This window comes from Acipenser ruthenus, chromosome 4, assembly GCF_902713425.1.
Source record: "Acipenser ruthenus chromosome 4, fAciRut3.2 maternal haplotype, whole genome shotgun sequence".
In the NCBI taxonomy this organism is placed as follows: Eukaryota; Metazoa; Chordata; class Actinopteri; order Acipenseriformes; family Acipenseridae; genus Acipenser; species Acipenser ruthenus.
This window is the reverse complement of record NC_081192.1, coordinates 62,684,540-62,710,283: the sequence shown is the minus strand read 5'-3', so window position 1 is coordinate 62,710,283 and position 25,744 is coordinate 62,684,540. Positions and strand designations below refer to the sequence as shown.

General features: G+C 37.1%; 1 protein-coding gene across 1 annotated transcript in view; it reads left to right on the top strand.

Moving 5' to 3' along the window:
- LOC117400369 (PH domain leucine-rich repeat-containing protein phosphatase 1-like) overlaps window positions 1–25,744 on the top strand; it is a 143,358-nt gene that overhangs the window by 52,870 nt on the left and 64,744 nt on the right. Inside the window, exons 2-4 of the mRNA XM_034000224.3 lie at window positions 9,351–9,547; window positions 11,172–11,297; window positions 25,204–25,370. Of these exons, the coding sequence (XP_033856115.3) occupies window positions 9,351–9,547; window positions 11,172–11,297; window positions 25,204–25,370 (490 nt within the window). The remainder of the gene's footprint in view (window positions 1–9,350; window positions 9,548–11,171; window positions 11,298–25,203; window positions 25,371–25,744) is intronic.

The following is a 25,744-nucleotide window of genomic DNA, read 5'->3' as shown; positions in this document are numbered from 1 at the left end:
GTGTCATTATTGGAATTTGCTAGTGGAGCTTTTCAGATTAAAAGATGGCTGCTGTCCTACTCAATGCCTGTGCAAAATAAAAAGCCAGCTTGTTACTGTAGGATCAGAGCGCTGGCCTGTGCTCCAGTACAGTGTACAGTACATTGTTTGTGTAGGTGTTCAGTATGGACAATACGTTTGTTCTCTGAGGTTTAGTATTAAATACACCCACTACGAGGGTTTAATATACCGTGCATTTGTAAATTATTTGGTTGAATTTGTAATTTCTTTACCAAAATTATTTCAAGTATTAAAAAATGTACAGTAGTCAAATTACTGAGATTGAGAAAACTTCTCTCGTGTCTGTGTAAATACTGGAGCATAATAAAATGGAAAATGTATACTGTACTTACAAAGCATGTCACTGCATATTGCTCAGAAATAATTGATTTTTTGACATTCTTTTTACTGAACCTGGCAAATATTTGTTTTCTTACAGTGTGTCTTAAATGTCGGTGATCATTCAGGTCTTATCATTTTTAATGTTCTTTTAGCAAATAGAGTAATTCTTTAAGTCATCCTTAACTTTGAAGAAGTCAAAAAGTCCAAGTAGACAAATATTTCGGCTAATGCCACTTTCAGCATACTACTGAAGAAGGCACTATCCAAAACCTTGAATTATGAGTTGTTCCTTCAAGTACCTTAATACTTTTGGCAAGTGGAAAATAAACAATTTATCACTACGATTACTGTATGTACTGTAGAGTAGCTCTGACAGATACTGTATCATAAGTACAGCTTTTTGTGGTCATATTTTTGTCAGTCTGCTGTAAATAGAAATCTTTACATCTTCCTGCTGGGCTGGCTGAAAGAGGAAATCTAAGTTTAAAACAGTACACATTTGAAAGGAACGCCTAGTCTGAACATTTCCTGTCTGTCTAAACGTGAATACTGACACTGGACCTGTCAAGCAGTGTTTCCCAACCCTATAGCTGTGTTTAAAGTGCATCTCATTGATTGAAGAGGGTAGCCATCTACCAGAGTGTGTCACTAATGCTGAACTTGAGAACCGTCACAGGCACAAACTGTACAGCTATGGACAAAAGTTTTGCATCACCTAGAATTTTAGGATTGAGAAATAATAAAAAATAAACTATAAACATAATTTAGACTTTTAATTTAACATCATGTAATCAAAGAAACTATCGCAAAATTCTACCAGAAGCCATACTGTAGTAGTAGTACAGTATTTCATGATAGATTCAAAATGTTACATTTTTTAATTTCAGTTTTTCGTTAAGTACATGGAAAACTACAGTACAAAGCAGTATGTAATTCAAGATGTTCACCAGGCTTCATTCGACTTTATGAAGCTAAATTAGTTAATTCTATAGGGGGATGCAAAACTAAAGGACATATCTGTATGTATGTATGTTTGTTTTTGTTTTTATTCCCCCAAACTGGTGCTTTTATTGACTCCTTCTGTAGACAAATCCTTTGAGATTCCAATGACATTTGCCCCAGTAGATTCTAAGGCTGGCTCCTCATACTTTGTCTGCCCTTTTAAACTTGATCTATAACATCAGTACAGTACGACCATTTCGGAGTTTGAGTGTTGCTTAAACATGTTTCTGTATTCAGTAAATAAAACCAGGCATACAGCTTAAAACCAGAGAGACACAGCACTGACATACCTGTAGGTCTACAACGACTACAAATAACTTGGCTGGGAACAAACTCTCTTTGACACTATAAATAGATTGGTGTACAGTACGCTGACCACAAAAGGTTGATGTTGACTGGATTTTCTGTGGATTTTACATTTTGTAGTTTTTCAGTAGCATTCAGCAGCAAGTACACCCAAATTAGCTTTTAAAAACGTACTGTTTGCAGAATTTGCTTTTCAAGTTGTTGAGCAATGGCAACAGGCTGTGGAGCCAGAAAAACTAGGATAAGCTCATTATCCTCAAACAATGCTTAAAAGAAATCTGGAGATACTGTGCAGTTGGGTCTTTAACAATGTACTGTACAGGTCTATTATGTTCGCTATATAACTTGAGCTTTATTATAAGCTGTACTATATGCAACATGACACCTGCTGAGAATTATTTAGAAGATGTATGAAGGGGGTTGTGGTATTGAATTAAGTTTGCTACAGTATGGAAAGAGACAATTCCCAAAGCACATTCAAACAGGTGAGATTTCAGACAGTAGTCTGGGATTTTAGCAAATAGATACTGTATGTTGGCTAATAGATCTATACCATTGAAACTAAGCCATGATGTATTATTGTGTACAGTAGGATAGCCAGCAGAGAAATAAACATAACTTTTATTAGACAACACCCTTCTATTGTATGTTATATCAAAAAGCAGAACAGTGTGTTTATTTCTCCAGGGCAGTCTTACTGTAGCTGCAGTATATGGAGACAGACTTCCTTGAAAAAGTCTTATCATACTCTGTAAGCCAATATTTAATATTTTCAACATAGATTTATAAGTCAACGTCTTTAAAACCATTTAAAAGAATCATTTTAAAACCATGTTATATGGCATAAAAACATGGAACTGAAACATTCATTGATATGTACTGCATGCATGTAACATATCAAATGAAAGGCCACACAATTTCCTTTCATATTATGTAAGTTGCAACAGGATCAGGCATACTACACCCACCCCTCGTTATGTCGTCCCTCGCTATACTGTGGATTCGGATAGATCGCGGTCCTGGAGTTGGCTATCCATTTTTACTGTCTAACTGTGCATGCCTTAGCTGCAATATACAAAGGCACTTAGAATTACTGTTTGTTTTATTTCATACTGCACATCACAAACAATATATATATATATATATATATATATATATATATATATATATATATATTTTTTTTTTTTTTTTTTTATAGTTTTTTATATGCAAAAGTGCCTTTTTTTGCCATTTCCCTCCTAAATTTTTGGAATCCCCCTCCATTGGCTACAGCATAGGGGGGAAATTCCTCCAGCACACAAAAATGAAATTCAAGCCCTGATTATTAGGCTTAGGCCTACTATTAATTAGGCTTATATTTATGATCCATTGTTTATGCCTTCATTATTTAAAACAGTGTCTTATTAAAAAAAATACATTGTATGTCTATGTAAATTAATAACAACTGTTTTATTTTAAAGTTTAAATTTACATCTTTAAAAAAAAGACGGCTTGTATTTAGCTTAGTTCTCAGTTGCACGGTAGCTAATCATGACTGAATGTTTTTTAATACAGTAGTCTAAAGGTACACATAAAAATATTATTTCACTTAATTATAGAGCAATAGTAGTTATTAATGTATTGTACGGATTGTGATGAACCGGGAAGGGGCAGTCTCGGATGGAGCCTGGTGGATCGCCAGCTTGTTACTGCATTGCCAAAAAGGTACAGAGACACAATGCATTATCTGCATCGATGGATGCTCCAAGGCCATTATTCTCTTAAACTTTATATTTTATCTACGTATATCAATGTAGAATTAAATCCATTTTTTTTTTAAATAATATGTCTTCCCATTCAAATCATCAAACAGTACAGCGAACTACCTGATATCAAGGATATAGAAATTAGAATCTCGATCACTGGCTATCCCAACCCCTTGACAGCCAAACCACGCCCCCGTCTTGTCTGCTCATGAATATTCATGAGAGCCGACAATTTTGGACAGCACTTCGGCGAAAAGAGCCCTTGTCAGGCCAAGTGAAAACATCGATCGTAGAAATAATAACACGTATGTGTTAAGGAGGGTGTCTCTAAACAAATCCAGGCGAATCTTGCTAAAAAATGCAATTGTTTTCAAAAGAGAAAGCTTTGAATAGGAAATTAAGCTGACTTTATATTATAGATACACTGCATCGGTGGTGACGGAAAAAAGGGTCAGTTGACTATCTTGTGTACATAGAAGATCTTTGCTGAGACTGAGGCTGCGTCCCAAACCATTCCCTTGCACCCTACACCGTTCGACAAGTGTACACTTCGCATGATGTTTTACTGACGTCACAGAGTGTGCACTTGGATGAGCGAGGGAGTAGGGTGTAGGGTGTAGCTAAAAGCGTTAAATGGGACGCACTTCAGCATCATCACTCAGCGCCTTTACCTTTGACTGAGCAAGAAGCTACTCAATCTTTTGCTGTCAGATTGTAGTTTGGAAGAGTGGCTGTAGCATTTGCACTATTCCTGTTCCAAAGAACTGTGGCAAGGATTTTGGCAAGTAGGAGACGTCTTCGCCGCGCTATTGCCCTACTGAGCAAAGAAGAGGTATTTAGAACATTTTACATGTATATGGTTATTTTTAAACTTTGAGATAATTTGAAAAACTTTGATGTTGGTTAATAAAATGCAAACTTTGTCATAAGAACATAAGAAAGTTTACAAACGAGAGGAGGCCATTCGGTCCATCTTGCTCGTTTGGTTGTTAGTAGCTTTTGATCCCAGAATCTCATCAAGCAGCTTCTTGAAGGATCCCAGGGTGTCAGCTTCAACAACATTACTGGGGAGTTGGTTCCAGACCCTCACAATTCTCTGTGTAAAAAAGTGCCTCCTATTTTCTGTTCTGAATGCCCCTTTATCTAATCTCCATTTGTGACCCCTGGTCCTTGTTTCTTGTTTCAGGTCAAAAAAGTCCCCTGGGTCGACATTGTGTATACCTTTTAGGATTTTGAATGCTTGAATCAGATCACCGCATAGTCTTCTTTGTTCAAGACTGAATAGGTTCAATTCTTTTAGCCTGTCTGCATACGACATGCCTTTTAAACCCGGGATAATTCTGGTTGCTCTTCTTTGCACTCTTTCTAGAGCAGCAATATCCTTTTTGTAACAAGGTGACCAGAACTGAACACAATATTCTAGGTGAGGTCTTACTAATGCATTGTAAAGTTTTAACATTACTTCCCTTGATTTAAATTCACTTCTCACAATATATCCGATGCACTGTACATAACTTCCTGTTTTATTAGATATTACAAAAGGTCAGAGTTCTTGCTCTGTTCATACAGCGTTTTGACTGTTAAGGCCTTTTCATTTTAAAGAAGGAAGAGGGGGTAAGTAAAAGTAACAACTCTTTTGAACCGAGTTTCAGCAGAATTAATGGACTAAACAGCAGAGTAGTGAAATTATATATAGCTTTCATCGCCAACTTCACTTGAATCATTCGAAATACTGTCTCTGCAGACGTGGAGTTTCAAAACCATCAGCCTGTCGTGGGTGAATGACAACCCTTTATTCAGACTAAAAGATAAACAGAGCAAAAAATGACTCCCATCAGGTAAAAGAACTACAGTAATTGTACAGTATGTAATACATATTTGAAGTGGACTTTATTTACTGCAGTGTAAGTTGGATTTTAAATTAGTCAAACCCTTTTAATATCACTTCAATTGGTTACAATAAATGAGGTTGACAATCAGGAATTCACCTATAAAGCATTTAAACACAAACATGCTTTTTATTGGCGTGGAACACTGCCGTGCTTCTGCAGGTATTGCACTGATTACAATAGGGTTCATTAATACAATTTATTTTCAATATGCATTCTACTACAGTATACTGCACATGTACAACACATTGTAGTAAACACATGAGAGTTGTAAACATACACGTTGTACAGTTCTTTGTTATACAGTGCTCCCTCGCTATAAGGCTCTTGGTTATAACGCGCTTCAGATATAATGTTCCTACAGCATGTCCCCCAATTCCCTATACTAAATTCATGCAATATTTCTACAGTGAATACAGTACCGGTGTTTTGTTTTTTTTTGTAAAAAGTACAGCGTTGATTACATGGTGCTTTATGCATGGTTAATTCACGGAAAGTTACATTTTTGCTTCACTATATGTGCATTATAGAGAGGGAGTTATTGTATTTTGTATTTTAGTCAGATGTGTGGTGTTAGGTGTCCTGCGGCGTCCCCCATCCCCTCCCCTGTCTACAACGCTCTTTGGTTATAACGAGCTCACATGGATTAACAGGTGAAACTAGCTGCGTGTTTTGTCAAACTCCTGGAAATTTACTGAGGCCACATTGCAGCCTAAATAATTGCAGCCTAATTTAGACACAAGCAGCAACACAAAACATTTCATGTAACCTAGAGAAATGAGTTATTACATATGCCCTGTTGCATGGTACATATTTTACTGTAGCATGTAAAACAGGCATCGTTACAGAGGTTCGTTGGGGTAGAAATGGTGCAAGAGAACGCTCACTGGCCAAATGTGGAGAAAAGTGATGCAGGCTGCTCTGATAACTGGCTAGTGCAGTGCTGCGCCTCAAGTGCTTGGAGACGAGAGAGGCTCATGGAATCACTAATATACAACAGGGTACTACCCTAGAGCTTGAAAAAAACTACCATGTCAATTCTTATTGTCGATGGAACTGCTGCTTTGCAACCCATGAGCTCTGGGAGGAGGAAACCCATCATCACTTGATAGTGAATGACTTGATATTTTAAGTAGTCCGATACAGTACTTGCAGGAAGATTTGGAAATAAAGATGCAAAATATAGGAGTCATTAACCAAGGCTGTCAATGTTTTAATGAATTCAATGTTTATAACTTTAGTGTATACAGTAAGATGGTATAAATGGTTATCCATTGAAACTATCACATTATTTTCCAATAAAAATGACTTTTTGTAGTCTGTTTTTGTATTTCTATAATAGATTTGTATTTATAATGTCATTTATTTTCACACACTATTTAGATATTTACAAGATACTGTAAATTAAGAATTTCAAAATATTAAAAAATCCATGCAAGATCCTCAAAACATATTATTAAAAGTTTAATAAAATACAACAGTATTCTGTTTTTATTTCCATTTGCCGTTTTAAAAGTTTTATAACCTTACAGTAACTAGAATGAATGTAAAGAACAAACAAACAGGTATGTTACAATGTTACAGTATGACATTTCAAAATGTTAATTTGAAATGTCATACTGGAGTGGAGTGTTAACTTTGTAAACATAATTTTAGCTCCACTGTATACTGTAGTTTATAATATGCATTCAAAAAATGGATCTGAACTTTCTTTAACCTGATTGGTCAGTACGAGGGCCTTAATCTCTGGTAAAGGACCTTGATTGTTATCTTTCAAACTATGTTTAATCAATGTTCCAAATCAATCTGCCAGAAAATATTTAAATACTGTATTCATATATTTTGCCTTTTTTCTGCTCTTCTATACACACCCTCTGAATGTTATCTGTCAATGTAGACACAGTCTGCTTTCTCACTGTCCTTTGTGTTCAATCTATCTATTTAAATTTAGCAATTAAAGTGAAAAAAAGTCAAGCATAGTGTTTGCTGTCAGTGGCAATACAATAACCACAACGGCAACTAGTCTTCGGTTTGAATGACGAGTTGAAGTAATCAAACAACTGGATGCAATCTGATTACTTTCAGCAACTTCATTTCAGCAAATCATAATAACAACAACACAGGACGTGGTCTCTTCTAACAAAACCAGGAAGAGAAAAAACTTTATGAACACACTGTGAACAAGTTACTGAACGAACAGCATTAACATGTAGACTACTAGATATTTTTTAATACATTTTAGGACCTCACAGTAACTTAAATACTGAAACTTGCACAAATACACAAACCTGCACTCAAATCCTAATTAAAAAATAAAAAGTTATTGTTTTATAAACAGTTAACAAACCCTGTCAGCTTTTGTATACAATGTACCTGAACTGAAGAACAGCTCCATGTAAGTACAGTACAACGTCCCATATCCGGCCCCCTGTAGACTGGGGTATAGGCGGATATGTGTGAAAGTCGGATTTGCAAACATCTATAGAAAAAGCATTTACACATCCATAAATAGGTTAATGAACAAAAACAACACGCAAACTGCTTTAAAACATGGGGACATTTTTTGCTTTAAAATTAAGCAAACGTAAACAAGATTAATTAGGCTACAAATACAGTGTTGCTATGCGTTTTGTTGCCATCTACACAGAAAGCTTAAAAAAAAATACAAAACAAATGGTAAATGTACAGTAAACTGCAACTGATGACTTCTTTCTTAACTCTAAGTCCCTGCCTTCCTGGTTCTGCTTTCTTAATATCTCTGTCACAGAACTTTGCGCTCTTTCTTGATATTGCCAACAGCCGATAAGCAGCTCGGTTTGAATATTGCTTCAGCTATTTTAAACAAACGGCCGGTAAGCATTGCGTTTATGAAGCTTGCTTTGTTTAATTCAAATGCATTTAAAAGCTACAACAACACACTGCCAATATCTGCAAGCGTGTGCTCCATCACATAAACACATTGCACCAAAAAAAAAAAACAAAAAAAAAAACTTTTTCGACTGGTGTATTGAATCGTCACTGCTACACGCAGCTGACTGACACATGCACACAGCCCGCCTCTCTTAAAGGGGAAAGCACCAAAAGGCTGATTGCTATAAGCTTTCTTTCTGTTTCCATCGCAGAAGCTACATTTGCTGCTAATTCCATTAGTCTGGTAGCCTACTTTTAATATTTATTTATTTATTTATTTATTTATTTATTTATTTATTTATTTATTTATGTATTTATTTAGCGAGGTGGTTAATTGATCAGGGCGGTTGTGTGACGGTCGGATATGCGACGTTCCACTGTAGAAGATTCTTTTTTTTCAGTATTGAGGTATTATTTAGGCTATTAGAAATACCCATGATGCGACATAGTCTACTGCTGGGATAATGAAACCTGAAGCTACCAGAGCACATGGAATTCAGAGCAAACCGCATTACTCATGGAATATTGAGGAAAACCATTTGTATTCATTAGCAACAAAAACTAGTGCTGCATAAAATCACGAAAAAACAAACAGAAGAAACTTTAAATGTTTTTTTCATTTTTTTTATAAACATCCATTTTCATAACAATAGAACCCTCATAAGAGGGCTTTACCATCTGCTACGGCCCTTCTCGGTACATTAAATGCCCTCGCCTTCGGCTGTGGACATTAGCGGCATGAGATGGGCCTTACCAGCTAGTGACGTCATCTTAAGCAATTGTGTTTTACTAAAGTTCCATTGATCATAAGTTTTACCATAGATTAGTCATTTCAGATTTCAAATTGCTGTTCTCATGCTTGCAGAAACAATTACAAAATGCGTTTCTCCATTCCCAGAAGGAGCAAACCACCACTACGCTTTGTAAATTAATGAGTTATAACAGAGGAATTGGATGTGCCTTTTAAAATACAGTTGCCAAATTTTAAAAGGGATTGCAGCCAAGTATTGAATGCATCAAGTCAGGCTGCTGCTGTGGTTTTGCAAGTCATCAGAAAAAGACATTTTTGTTTTTGCTATGTTCTATTTAATAATAACTATGAATCTTTTTCTTTCAGGGAAGCCTCACAGTATTGAAAGCTCAGAGCGGATTCAACTCTCTGGGACCTTTAATGTTCGGAAAGGAAAGATGCAGCTCCCAGTAAACCGGTGGACCAAACGACAGGTTATCTTGTGTGGGACCTGTCTAATAGTATCATCTGTGAAGGACAGCCAGTCGGGGAAGATGCACATCCTCCCTTTAATTGGGGGAAAGGTATGGGCTGTTTTGATCTGCTTATAAATCCTTTATATGCTATAGGCACTACTCCACAAGTCCACCTTGGTATATGCAGCACACATACAGAAATAAATATAAATGTATACACGATACAATCAATAATTATTAAACCTTCAGTGACTAAAACTGATTAAATTATTCTTAGAACTGGTTATCCAATTAAATGTAGTCTATTCCACTGCCTCCCTTCCACGGAAAATGAACAACTGTCAGAAGGCACAGGTGTCGTTGTCCATCAAATCAACAGTACGAAGGTCACTTTTGAAATCAGGACTTAAAGGATGTGTTCCAGTAAGAACACCTGTGCCTTCTGCCAGTTCTTTTGTCAATTCAACTCTTGTCTTCTTTCTATTCCTTAAGGATGTTATCTTCAAGTATTGCTCATCCTTGTTAGACAGCTTTTTGGGTCTTCCAGTACTGGGTTTGTCAATTACAGATGATGTTTCTCTGTACTTGTTGATTATGCTTCGGATACCACACCTTGAAAATCGAGTGATGCGAGCTATTTCACTCAATGTTTTTCCTTCTTTATGCAAGTCAAGGTTGTTATAATAGTATAAATAAAAAACTGATCACCTGTCTACACGCAGCGACCTTGAATGTTAATGGTTACATTTCTATTTCAGGGAACCAGGGTTATGATAATAATATTTCATACTTAAAAGGGAACGTTAGGTTATTATCATAACCCTGGTTCCCTGAAATAGAAATGTAACCATTAACATTCAAGGTCGCTGCGTCCATTATTGCATCAGTATTGAAAGAAAAATGACGCTGAAATCTGTGAGCGCATTCCTTTTGTGCCCTCGGGGGCAGACCAAGTCTGCATCACAGGCTCGTTGAGCAGCTTTGGTATATCCAGGTTTCGGGTCTTTAGGGGGTAAATACCCATTCGGTAATGGTTACATTTCTATTTCAGGAAACCAGGGTTATGACAATAACCTAATGTTTTCATTGGTTGAAATTGCTGCCGGTTCACAATTAAGGGGTTAAATAGCTGGAATGAAATCCACAGCCAGTGTTGGACAACCACATGGTCCAGGAAGAACGTGTCCAGGGGCCCCAGCCAAATAAGACTATAGTAAAACCCACCGTAACACAGAACAACTGCATACAACCGCTGGATCAGAATATTAATATTTACAAACTGAGCGCAGCTGAGAAGTAAAGAAATGTGTTTCATTCATTTTCGTGCCAAACAAAGGGTGGTGTAATTAGAGGCTAGAATGGCCTGTTATGTTTTAGGATAGCTTTTCCATCTTTTAAAATGTGGACTTATTTGTCATTTACAGTACAGGTAGGTGGGTTATTCTACAGGAAAGGGCTTAATATTTTTTTTTTGCTTGCAGCATGACAAGCTACATTTTTTAAACTAGGTTAGTAGTGACCACAGAGTTATTTAGAATTTCTAATTTCTTGGTCAGTTTTTTGACGCTTCTGTGTACCACATGTCACAGGTAGTGTTCGCCAATTTAACATAGAGAGAACCAGTTACAAAATCGTAGAGAAGTTAGATATTGTGATGAGAGATTTTATATGATAATACTTTTTTTTTTTTTTTAAACATTATTATTTTATTTATTTATTTTTTTCCCGGCAGGTGGAAGAAGTGAAAAAACACCAGCATTGCTTGGCCTTTAGCTCCACTGGGCCCCAAAGCCATACCTACTACATCTGTTTTGATACCTTCACAGAGTACCTGCGGTGGCTCCGACAAGCCTCAAAGGTGAGCCTGTTGTTAACTGTGCTTTCTCTGCAAAATCAATACCCCACTGGTGTTTCTAATGATACCATCTGCTCAAGACTACATCCCATAATCTTATCTCCCAGGGTTCAACTTTGTTGAAGCCTGTACAGTTGCACATTTTTCAACCAAAGCCACTTAATCATCTTTGTGGGGGGGTTTACTTGAGGTCAGCTGAAACTTATTCTCTTGAACGCTTTAACGCTGTTGAGTGAAATTAATTTCAGTCTTGGAGGGGTCTTGTAATTCCTTGGCCATATTTCGCCCAGCAACTTTTCATTGCCTTGGCGTTTACAATTCACTGCACTGGGCTCCAGTTATTGAGGTCAAGTTTGAGGAAGACTATCCATTATGTGGAGTAATGCTTCTGGCTTCTGTATTCATGTCTTGCCTAGAATTGCTGTGTATAACATTTGAGACAGAGGCCAGGCACACTGTCACTTGCTAGACCTACAAAGCAAAACTTAGCTATGTTAAATGCCAGGGAAGGTGACACGGTAAATAAGACTTGGTCTTCTGCACTGTGAAAAGTGTTTGAAGAATGGCAAGAGCAACCGTTGCAAATTGATAGGGAGGACCGAAGGAGTACACAACAGACAAGTGTTAAGTGTCGTTTAGTCAAGTACACTTGTCAAAAAGCCATAGAGAGATTGCTGTAGTTCTGCACCATCTAGGAAAATCATGCTATACATGCTGTCCAGCTCCATACTGCTTCACTGCCCTTTGCTTGTTTGACTGTTTTAAGCAAAACTTATTTTGGTTTTCTTGCATTACCTTTTAATATTTTAAAAATGAAAGCAATTGTAGTTCAGCACCACTTTATACCTTTTATAAGGCTTTTTGGTGGATTCAATTACAGCTGTATGCACGACACCCTAGACTGTTAAAGAAATCAGCACTCATGAGTTAAAGCTTTATCTTATCATCATCTAATTTTCTTCTGTTGTCTTTTGATTAGTTGTCGAGGTGTAAACATGAGAAGTCCTTGTTTTTCAGCACATTCCTTTAGATTTGTGCAGTAAGTTATTGCAACATAAGATGGTCATGTGTAACATTGACTCGTGATTGAATGGTGCCCTGTTACTTAGACTATTATGAGTTTTCTATGAAAAAGTTATTATAATTAATCATGTGTTTATCAGCATATTTTAGTGTCTGAACAAGTTCAATTGTGAATATAAGTGTAAACCCATAGGCACACACACTTTGTACCTTAACAATCAAGTACTTAGCTATTTTCATCCAGATAACTTGTCCTCTTTGGCAAAATGATGTTGCAACACTTCACAATGGAGAACCCAAATAGAAGCTTTTAGAAGATCTTTTACTGGGTTATCGACAGCAGCAAAAAAAAGACTATTTGGCATTAACTGCAAGTCTTTTGAATGAATAATACGTGAGACTAATTGGAGGATGTTATACATTACTTGAGTGTGAGGCTGTTTACTCCATGTACACTCCATGCACCTTTAGTTTAGCTAGTTTGTGGTCTTTCCATCTTTCCTTGTTTTAAGATCCTGGTTTATTTATAAAAAATAAAATCTAAAAAAATCCATTGACGCATTGGGCTCTACGTATCATTGATTTTTCTTTCATAACTTGACTTCGTAGTTTTTTGTGACTTCGTAGACCTACCAAAGTCATTTTCACTCCTGTAAATTAGTTTCATCCGTGCTGCGGTAGTTTAGTTACGACTGTTCGTTTCAAACTACTTTCATATGCAAATGTACGAATCTCAATATAATATCGAAGTTTCGCGCTTACCCTTGATGTATTATCATTTTTTCCTGATTTACGACGTCGGTTTGTGCCTGTTATTTTACATGCCTATCACTGGTGTAGATTCAACTAGCTGTTCATATGTGAAACTTCCTGTTTAAATGTTTACGGGCTTTTAGTTACCTTAAAATAAAGCACATTAAAATATAAAAGAAATCAAAACAAAATGTATTAATAGTTCATATTAAATAACAATGGCAATAAATAAGTTTTTGTTTTGGTTTATTTTATATTTGAAGGTGCTTTTATTTTAAACATCCCCATTGAGTTCTGTAAAGCACCCTTCACCCGCTGAGTTTAAATTAAGATTCCTGTTCGATAAACAATCAGTACACAAACTGTGTGTACCTTAATAAAACCTGATGCGACCAACCATACTAAACGCATTTCAGCATTAACAACTGAGATGAAACTTAGCAGCTTTATCATTTTATGCAACCAGGTCCTTTCAAAGAACGACTTCTGATTTAATAGGAATACATCAGAGCACTATGTCGCGGTCTTTACATCAAGTTACAGCAGCCGGATTTCGACATTTCCTAAAACTGCTGAATGCATCAGACAAACTGAGAGTACATTTTACTCAGTTGCGGGATTCCCAAATGTTATAGGGGCTATTGACTGTACACATGTTGTGATTAAAGCACCCCCTGGAGACAGCTGTGCTTTTATAAATAGAAAGAACTTTCACAGTGTAAACTTTCAGGTTGCATGCGATGCACAATGAATAATAACTGATGTGGGATTATATGGAGAACGTGGATGTTGCCCCTGTATTAATTTTAGGTGCATATTTTAATATGATTCTGGCAGGGTTCCCACGCGTCCTGGAAAACCTGGAAAATGTCTAACTTAATTTCCAGGCCTGGAAAAGTCATGGAAAATGGAGGAAAAAAAATGTCCTGGAAAAGTCATGGAAAACGATGACAAAATTTAAATTAGCAGAATGAATAAAGTATACGCTAGCTAGGGGGCTGTGTACAAGACTGGTCAAAGCCGTCTCTCTAATGCTACCTCAGTTTTTGCGATTGTGTTGCTGGATACTGGATTAGCTGGCGGCCAATTGCTAGTACAGTATTGCTATGAGTGAAATTTTGGTTCATCAGTCATAATTTGGATTATTTATTTTTTTAAGTCTAACATAATTGCATGTAATCAAAGACCAGATTAACAGTGTGTCTTTCCCGCCATGGCATTAACTATTGAACTTTTTATTTAACCGTAATGACAGTTATTATTGATTATGTGCTCAATGTTTGGTTAGAAATGTGTACCGTTGTGCTAAAATTAGCAACTGATACCAAGTAAGGGTTATCTTATTCGTAAACTTAATTAAAAAAATTGTTGTTACCGAAAGCCATGTCTTCTGCATTTTTTATACAAAATTAAATAAAATCTAAAAACTGTAAAGATTAAACTTTTAGAAATGTATACATTTTCTTGGTATATTATCTACAACACACGAAAAACTTGGTTTGACATTATGCAGCGAATGAATGTTTTTCAAGGTTTATCCTTACAAAAATCAGTGCAGACGTAGCATTTAGCTAATTTACGATAAGGGAGATCAAATACCGGTGTCACAGGGAATAAGTTAGCTGGGAAATAAGTTAGCATTTGCCTTTTTGACCCTTTTTACGCATGCGCGAATCTTAGAACTTAAACGCAAGGTTCTCTTTGAGATTCATTGAAAATTACAGGACGCCCTTTGTATTTTTAACTTTTTTCCTGTGACACCGGTACACTTTAGCATTAGTAAAAACAAAATACGTAAAAGCTTTTTTTCTTCACATTCAGTGCCACTACACTCAGTACTTTGAACAGAAGTGAGGTGCTCCAACACGTAGCCTACATATTTGATGTTCTGTATATAGTAACTGATTTATAAACCAAATTTTTATTAAGTCTTTAAGAAATTCCATTGGTGGTTTTATGGTACAGCAAAATAATAAGTGCATCGCTACATATATGTTATTAAAGTGTTTGACTCGATGGCATCGACAGCAGGGAATACAAAGCATGGCTGCATACAGCTTGGAGAGACAGATATGTAAATACTAGTTTATTAAATATTGTATTTAACATAGATACATTTTCGGAACAGACTGTTAAGTTTGTAAGGTATACCGATTTTTAAAAAAGTATGTGTTACTTATATAAAGAACATCAAATATGTAGGGAACGTTAAACCTGACTATTTTTGTAAATACAGATTATGTTTGCAGTTAAAATGCACACAAAGTCTAAAAATGAGTTTACATGAGGCAGACCTATGTTAACTTACATATCTACTGTATACTTTTATTTTTCTAACGTCTAAACATCGGCAGTTTTGAAGTGGGATAATGTAAATGAACGCTCCGAATAACAATGAATAAGCATATTTTGTAGTGTCTGTGATTTAGCTAGATACAAGAGTATCTAGCTAAATCACAGATATTATACAACACAATACTAATGTTTTAACTTAGGAAGAGTTCAGAAATCAATATTTGGTGGAATAACCCTGATTTTCAAGCACAGCTTTCATGCGTCTTGGCATGCTCTCCACCAGTCTTTCACGTTGATGTTGGGTGACTTTATGCCACTCCTGGCGCAAAAATTCAAGCAGCTCGGCTTTGTTTGATCATCCATCTTCCTCTTGATCACATTCCAGAGGTTTTCAGTGGGGTTCAGGTCTGGAGATTGGGCTGGCCATGACAGGGTCTTGATCTGGTGGTTCTCCATCCACACCTTGATTGACCTGGCTGTGTGGCTTGGAGCATTGTCCTGCTGGAAAAACCAATCCTCAGAGTTGGGGAACATTGTCAGAGCAGAAGGAAGCAAGTTTTCTTCCAGGACAACCTTGTACTTGGCTTGATTCATGCGTCCTTCACTAAGACAAATCTGCCAGATTCCAGCCTTGCTGAAGCACTCCCAGATGAGTCAAATTTTCAGCTTTGCCCAACACCTGGTCGTCTAATGGTTAGACGGAGACCTGGAGAGGCCTACAAGCCACAGTGTCTCGCACCCACTGTGAAATGTGGTGGAGGATCGGTGATGATCTGGGGGTGCTTCAGCAAGGCTGGAATCGGGGAGCTTTGGCATGAATCAAGCCAAGTACAAGGTTGTCCTGGAAGAAAACTTGCTTCCTTCTGCTCTGACAATGTTCCCCAACTCTGAGGATTGGTTTTTCCAGCAGGACAATGTTCCAAGCCACACAGCCAGGTCAATCAAGGTGTGGATGGAGAACCACCAGATCAAGACCCTGTCATGGCCAGCCCAATCTCCAGACCTGAACCCCACTGAAAACCTCTGGAATGTGATCAAGAGGAAGATGGATGGTCACAAGCCATCAAACAAAGCCGAGCTGCTTGAATTTTTGCGCCAGGAGTGGCATAAAGTCACCCAACATAAATGTGAAAGACTGGTGGAGAGCATGCCAAGACACATGAAAGCTGTGCTTGAAAATCAGGGTTATTCCACCAAATATTGATTTCTGAACTCTTCCTAAGTTAAAACATTAGTATTGTGTTGTTTAAAAATGAATATGAACTTATTTTCTTTGCATTATTCGAGGTCTGACAACACTGCATCTTTTTTGTTATTTTGACCAGTTGTCATTTTCTGCAAATAAATGCTCTAAATGACAATATTTTTATTTGGAATTTGGGAGAAATGTTGTCAGTAGTTTATAGAATAAAACAAAAATGTTCATTTTACTCAAACACATGCCTATAAATAGTAAAACCAGAGAAACTGATAATTTTGCAGTGGTCTCTTAATTTTTTCCAGAGCTGTATATTGATAATTATTAAAAAATACAGTTTAGTGCTAAAGTTTTGATTTTGTCTACTGTTTAAAAAATGGACAAATATGGCAGTTTTTTGTTGCTGCAGTTGCTGTACGATATTATAGGCATTCAATGTGCACATTTATTTCATAGTATTATTTTAGGTACATTTATTTTTCTTTTAAGTCAAGGGTGATTATGTCTTTGTATAATAACAGTCTTTCTGTTACATGAAGGCAGATCAGATGGAACGTAGATATTTGGAAAAGTTCAGCCTCCTTTTAATATTGAATAATAGGTATATAGCAAGATACAATCTGCTCTTTTAATTCAAATGCTTTGCATTCAGTTCTGAGTCTGTGGTTGCAGTTACTGTAATTAATCAAATAACTAGGGATTACAACTATAATATCCCTGGACAAGATTATAAACAAGTGTTATTGATAATCATCAAATAGAAATACGTAATTCATTTTTAGATTTCTGGGCAAGCAGTTAAGATTCAGGAACATCATCAACAATAATTCTGATTAGATTCTTACTGTAGTTATTTTGTCTGCAAATTCGAAAGGGTCACACATTTGACAGCAAGACAGGGCAGACTGTAAACAAAGTCTGCCTTTTGCTATTTTCTTCAGTAGTGCAGTGGATATCAGGTGCAAACATAAGCTCTTTTTCATTTAACAAAAGTTTTTTTTAATGCTTTTTTGGGTTTCCATTCGCTCCGTTTATTTTACTCGAGTAAACCGGGCTTTTCACCCAACGTCATGCAAATGAATGGGAAAGGTGGGGGTTGATATGTAAGTTAGCTATGCGTAAAGTACTCGTGCTGTTTTTGAAGATTACTAGTGACATTTTGTGAAAATGTGGTTTCCAAGCGCAGAGAACTGGTACACGAGTGAATCTAAGCTGCTGTAACAAAGCAAAATACCCTGTGCCTGCTTGGTTAATAATGTATTTTAGTGCTCTTGACCAAATTGTTTTTCAAATGTCAGGTGGGTTGGCTTGTAAATAAAACATAATCAATACGTTTATTTGCAATTTTATTTGGTCAGTTCTGAGAGGGCATCAACAACTTGGATGTTGTTGCGCTGTTCTGGGCGATCGAGCTGGTTTATGACATCCAGTTCACAAACTATATTTATTAATGTGGAGGGCAGGCTCTTCGTGTTTAACTTCAGCATAGTTTTTACAGCAAGGGTATTCTTAAACAGCTGCTTTAATACTATAACAAATGCATAACGCAGTTCGTAGTAAGTGGTTTTATACAGAACTGTAAACCCACAAGATATATACAACATGACAGACCAGACACAGTAAAAAAAACAATAATAAAAAAAGACTGCCCGCATTAGCATTAAGGTGAACTACTCCACTGCTAACCATAAAATCGCCCATCAGCAACTACTTTCTGCCATCTTGGAATCCACAGTAACAACTGACCTGATCCCTTGCAATATTTATAGTTGAGGATAAACAAACCTGATTTACCCGAGTAATTCTCCCAAACATGCACGTGCATCGCCATTTCACATGTAACTTGACCCGCATGGAAACCCCATGAATGAAGGAGATTAAACTCTTCACAATCCAATAGAGACAACTGTTCTGTGTATAAACACTAAGCACGGACATTCCTGAAGAAGGCCGTTGAATTTCATTCCATCCACTAGAAAAAATGTATCTCTTTCAAAATCCAGAGAGCTTGCTTTGTTGTCTGGTATCGTACACAGAATAGGCCTACGTTTGTTTTTAACATGTATCAGTTCAAAAACAGGTGAAAATACCTAATAAATAATCATTATTATTTATTTCTTAGCAGACGCCCTTATCCAGGGCGACTTACAATTGTTACAAGATATCACATTATACATTATTTCACATTATACAGATATCACATTATTTTTACATACAATTACCCATTTATACAGTTGGTTTTTTTTTTTACTGGAGCAATCTAGGTAAAGTACCTTGCTCAAGGGTACAACAGCAGTGTCCCCCACTGGGGATTGAACCCACAACCCTCTGGGCAAGAGTCCAGAGCCCTAACCACTACTCCACACTGCTGCCCATTAACACTTTAGGTGGCCAAATGGACAATTACATATCATCCTAAGGTACAAGTCAACTGTACATGATCCTCTGTAAACTTCACTTTATTAGCAGCAGTATAATGTTTTAATCTAGTAAATGAAAAAAAAAAATTAAAATCACCAGTGAACCTAAAGATTTTGAACAAAAGATAATTATTACACCCTGTAGGAATTGTTTAATAAAATTACACAACTGTAACTATTTGATCCTTGTATTTAAGGACCAGATTATTACTGTATATTGTCTGCCTGTTCATTCAGTGGTCAAATAAATTGCATGCACCCATTCCTTGATCCTCCACTCATTACTTTATCTATTAGGGGTCCATTAGTTGTGTTGTTAAATGGAAAAGTTAATATCAATAGAAGCATGCTGTAATAGACATTAACACAGTGTTGTAAAAAAAATGATTTACAAGCTGTGATCCAGATATGCCCCATCTACATATCAGTAGGGGATTGTAAATTGCATTTTAGTTTGGTAAAGATCAAAATTCTGAATTGTGTTTTTATTAGTTTTTTTAATACTGAAAACATTTTACAGGAAATATTAGGTATTTTCACCTATTTTTGAACTGATACATGTTAAAAACAAACGTAGGCCTATTCTGTGTACGATACCAGACAACAAAGCAAGCTCTCTGGATTTTGAAAGAGATGCATTTTTTCTAGTGGATGGAATGCAATTCAATGGCCCTGTTCAGGAATGTCCGTGCTTAGTGTTTATACACAGAACGGTTGTCTCTATTGGATTGTGAAGAGTTTAATCTCCTTCATTGTTAAATGAAAAAGAGCTTAGGTTTGCACCTGATATCCATCCACTGCACTACTGAAGAAAATAGCAAAAGGCAGACTTTGTTTACAGTCTGCCCTGTCTCTTGCCGTCAAATGTGTGACACTTTTGAATTTGCACCGTGTAGCAGATAAGATAACAATAAAAATATAATCAGAATTGTTGTTGATGATGTTCCTGAATGTTAACTGCTTGCCCAGAAATCTAAAAATGAATGACGTATTTCTATTTGATGATTATCCCTTGCTGTGGACGCATATCCTCAGAGAAAGTTATATAGTGGAGGTGCCCAAGCACACGTGTCACACTTTAGAACTTTGTATCGAGTGAAACAAGAAGACCTCTTTTGTAATGAACCTTGGTTCGAAAGGCAAGGGGGCTAAATGGCGGGACCTGTATGTACACAACTCACACTTACATTTTTACATGTACAGTCCAAACAGTGTATTTACTGTAATGCCTGGTGTTATCAACTTGTTCATGCTACTGATACTAGATCCAAATTTGTATTTGCAGCTATTGAGGGATCATGTATGATATTAACATGCATATATAGGCTTGCCTACAGTATGCAAAGTTAGACGAGTTCCCTATTGACATCACTGTGGCCAATGTGCCTTTAAATTCGTGAGGTACTCCCAATTCTAGAGAAGAGCCAAATGATTTAAAGTGCTTCATATTCAAAGGAAATAACACTTTGAAGGGATTACATGAAGAACAAAAGAAGGAATTGAGCGTGGCTGAGGAGTAAAGGAATATGTTTAATTCGTTATCGTGCCAGACTAAGGGTGGTGTAAGTAGGGGCCAGAGTGGCCCGTTATGTTTTAGGCTAGCTTTTCCATCCTTTAAATGTGGACTTATTTCTCATCAGTACAGGTAAGTGGGTCATTCTACAGGAAACCGCTTCATATTTTGTTTTGCTTGCTGCTTGACAAGCTATATTTTAAAACCAGGTTAGTCCGTTAGTTACTCAGAAGTTCTCATATCTTGGTCAGTTTTTGGTCGTTTCTGTATACCACAGCTGCCACATGTAGTGTTCGGTAGTTTAACATAGAAAAGACCAGTTAAAAAATCTTATCTGCCAGAGTAGCGAAACAACTGAATGTTTCATGTGATTTTACATTTTAAGATGTTTTTAAAAAGCATTTTTAATAAAAGAAAAACAGCATTACTTGATTTGTAGAATTCTGTATCTCTGTACACTGTATCTTCGGACTTGCCCATGTACAGTAATTGTATACTTGGTCTGTGAATAAATCGCTCTTACTGTATCTCAAGCTGGTTCAGTTTTAAGCTGCTACTTTAGTGAGAGCTGTGGGTGCATGCCTCGAGTCCCATTGTATAGTAAGGAGTTTAAATAGCGGGACTGTGGGGTGCTCTTCAATTTCTCACTGTCTTTGTTATGCCATCTGGAACTGGGGCTTCTCTTTGTTAACTTGTTTAAGTAAAAAAAAAATCAAAATTGCTCAGTCCAGAAGATCAATAGAAACTTTTGTGCAGAGATGTGAAGTCTGCAATTCTGTGTTCTGTATTCCAGCACATGACAACTTATCATCCTTCTAACAGTGTCCTACTTGTGTTTTATGTTCCTAAGCAAAATTATTTTCAAATGGAAACGTCACAGTGTTTATATAGTGACTTTGAGACCTGGAGTTTTATTTATTTTTTAACAATATTAAATGATCCTTTACAATATTCTATCTTGATGGGGCTTAAACAAATGCAGTCAAGTGCCAGTGAATCTCAGAATCTTAAGGTCTCCACACACCAGATGCGATGCAATTTTTTAATTGGCGATGAGATACTTTCGCAGCGACAAGACCATACACACCATACACATGTCTTTCAAGTCTGTATCTTTATAATTGTGATGACCATTGTTATAAAGCTCTGGGTATCTTTTCAATGGCAAGTGTTGTTGTTTCCTCAGTCATTCTGGATGCTGCTGGACCATGTGCACAGATTCTCTTGCCACATCGCGTCTGATGGGTAGCAGCCAACTGCCAGCATCTGAATTGATTTAGTGGTACAGAGACTGCGTATGCATACTGTATATTGAACCACTTTGGTAAAATAAAACAATTAAAAAGATTTAAATAATTGGAAATGGAAGCAGATAAACTATATGCACAATAGTGGTTTTGATTGCGACAAGTTGTAATGCAGTCTGGAGTCCGGGCCTTGAAAAAACAAATAGATATGCACTTTGATATCATTGTTCTCTGATTTTTTAAATCCTAAATTAATTTATTTGACAGCATAGAGCCTGGTTAGAATAACTAGGAATATTGTACTATTTTCATACTGGAAGAAGCATAGGCTTATCTAAAAAGCAAAAATACATCACTGCGCCAAGAGTACATCTTTTGAGATTTGTGAAAAATAAATTTCAGTGCCTGAGCAATACATAAACAAGCCTTTTTTTCATTCTTTTAACAACATGGGTTGATTCCATGTGACTGTACACTTTATCTTTTAATCTGGGGAACAATGATCATTGTAGTCGCTGCTTTTCACAGTGGGTGCTTTGCAGACAGTTAGTTTTGGTGTGACGCTCTAAATCCAACATGATTGGAAATATATTATAGATGCTAAGGCCTTGCAACCAGACCCGAACCCGACGGGCCTTGACTATAAGTGTCGGGTTTGGGTCGCGTGTAGTTTTAATACAAGCAGGTTCGGGTTGGGTCGGGTTATATAGTGTTAAATTAAAGCGTGCAAACTAGCTTTTACTTTAAAACAATACTGTTTTTTAATCATACGCACATGACTCTGAGATCCCACTTCCGACTTCCCATTTGTGTCGATACAAGCATTCCACGAGGTATCAAGTCATTAGTTAAATCAGTTGGGCCTATTGTATATTTTTTGGTGGATTCTTTATACAAGGATTTTGAAACATTTTCTACGTAGCTTATTCAAGTATGGATATGGAGACTATTAAAATATATATATATATAGATGGGAGAATGTGTAGCTGTAGAAAGTGTTGTGACAGGAAAAGGTAACTCTAAATCTAATGTATGGAAGAATTTCAACATTGTTGTACTCAGTGCAAACAAAAATCTGAGTGGCTATGTACAGTGTAAGTCTTGTAAATTGTAAGTCTTGTAAACCCCAGAGAATTCATCTCTGCAGTGGCACACTGACAGGAGATGCATTCGCCCAGTAGCTGGGCCTAGTCAGTCGTGCATCACATCATTTGTACAGTCTGAAAAAGCTGTGCCAGTACATAGAAAATCAGAAATTACAGAGACATACGTCAGTTTTTGTTGCAAGGATATTCGTCCTTTCGAAACTGTGTCTGGAAAGGGGTTCATCGATTTAGCACAAGAACTGATTAATGATGGCTCTACCTACGGCCAACTACTGCATCCGAGTACAGCCTCAAAGAGGTGCCGTGATGTAGCTGAACAGAAAAGAAAATAACTAATGAGATACTGAAAGAGGCGAGTGTCGGAATGTCAGCTGACATGACTTTGAAGAAGCAAAAACCGGTGAAAACATTAGAAACGAGATTTTAAGGCTGCTTGTGAACACACTCGGCTGCTAGTGAACACACAGTGTTGTTGACAGATCAGGGCGCTAACATAGTGCTTGCTCTAAGACCATACCGACGCCTAAATTGTCAAGACCACGTGTACAACACTGTTCTTCGACATGCTCTTGATTCAAACGAGTTAGCTTCAGAAGCTCCAGATGTTGAAGAAACAATCAATAATGCCAAGTCTTTGGTGAAATGCATCAAACAGTCTGGTCTTGCAGCACAGTTGTGTAAAACCTTATTACAGATGGGAGAAACCAGGTTCAGCACTTTGTATCTCACACTGAATTCAATTCAGGAAATTTATCATGAGCTGCACGAGAAGCTCAAAGATCGCGGAGAGAGCTACAGATTGGAAAACATTGCCCTGGATATGTTGCAGTTTTTAGTTTTATTCCTACAACCATGTTATGAAGCTCAGAGGGAACTGGAGGAAGATGCGTACCTTACACTGAACTTGGTTTTATGGTTTGAGAAACTTAAACGACATTGTCAGCCACTTCTTTCAGATACTCCGATGCAAGCACGTGTCAGGCAACAACACAGTGAATGGCTTGTAAAAAAAAAAAAAAAAAAAAAAAGTGGAAATAAGCAACTTACATAAGGTAGCAATATTTCTCTGGCCTAAATTTAATCAACTCCGAATGCTGCCTAGCCATGAATGTGAAGAAGTTTACACTGAAGAACGTAGACTACTCAGAAACTTAAACGGAAAGCAAAGCCAAGTGGATGAGGATGTACCAGCTGCCAAAAAAGCACTGACTGGGTGTGATGAATGGGAGAATGTACATGCAGAGCATAGCCCCTCCAATGATGAAGTACAGCACTATACAACGCAGAAGCTAGTGATGGAAAATGAACGTGATTTGCTGAACTGGTGGAAGGAACACAACACCGTGCGCCTAAATTGTTAGAAAGTAGCGTGCTATGTATTCCCACAAGCAGCAGCAAGCAGGACTTCAGTGTTGCTGGAAGGACCATAGATCAACAGAGGACAGCCTTTTTAGCAGCATTTCTAGCCTGGAAAAGAAACAGGCATATTTGCCAAATGATTACTTTTTAAAAGACTGTAATGAACACTCCATGACAAAAGTAAAAGGTTTGCTTATCAGTGCTTGGATGACAAAGGTGAATAGGCCGTAATGTTCATCTATTGTTTCCAAGTCTTGCTTTCTTTATCTGGACAGTAAATGACAAAGTAAATTAGATATGATTCATTATTATGTATTTATTAATTAATTTACCAGTATGTTTACACTGCAAATTGTCATCCGATTTTACACAAGAACATGCCTTAGTTGCAAGTGCTTGATTGTATCGGATCGGGTCGGGTCCAAAAAAAGATGTGCTTGCTCGGTTTCGGGTCGGACTTAAAATTCAGGACTGAGCAGACCTCTAATATACTCCACTTGATTTATTAAAACACATTCAACTACACTATTTATTAATTTTAAAGTGATACTCGGTTTTAAATTTAACTTTCAACTTTAATGTGACATTCAACTTTAAACTACAGTGATACTACAGTTAAAAATAAGTACAGAAATACAATATTTTGTTGGCTACAGTTGATTCTCGAATTTTACTATTAAAACCAAAAACCTCCAAATTCATAATACTGCCACGGTACACTGTAATTGCGACGTTCCAAGTTCCCTGTCTATCTCTTTCACACATATAAGCTAAACAATAAGTTTTCAACGTAAAGCATTGTCCCATTTAACTGTGTCTCTGGTTTTTCAACCTGCACAAACACACACCTCATACAATGGCTACTGTTTTGTTGTTTCTTTCTTCATCACCACATAATGCTGCATCGCCATCACACTCCTGATGCATGTGCCAGTCTAAGCTCCTATACTCATTTCTAATCCCTTTCTCGGTTTCCTTTGCCCTGATTGTTTCAGATTGTGTCGCAGCGGATCAGCTCTGTGGACCTGTCCTGCTGCAGCCTCGAGCATCTGCCTGCCAATCTCTTCTACAGCCAGGACCTGACGCACCTCAATCTCAAGCAGAACTTCCTGCGGCACACTCTGGGACCCGTCGCCAGCCGCAGCCTGACTGAGCTGCAGAGGTAATGCCAGGTCTTTCCCAGGTCTGCCGAGCTTGGCTGATGACTTCTAATGTGAGGGTGGTGGGAGTGGATAGAAAATGGACTTTGGTCTGGGAATAGGAGATGTTTTATTATCTTCCAGCTCACACGGCATGGGGGGGGGGGGGGGGGCATTTATATGAAACCATTTGGATGGAAACAGAAAAGAATTGATTTTTATAGGGATTTATTGTTATTAAGGCATAGCTTGTTCTTAATCTTGGTCTGTGGGTCATGCTACAGCAGGGCTACTCTCCTGTAGCAAAGGCAACTTCTGAAATGTGTTGTATACTAACTAGGATTCATTTAACAGATCGATAAATTGCACAGTTTATATGCCTCATTTGATATGGAAT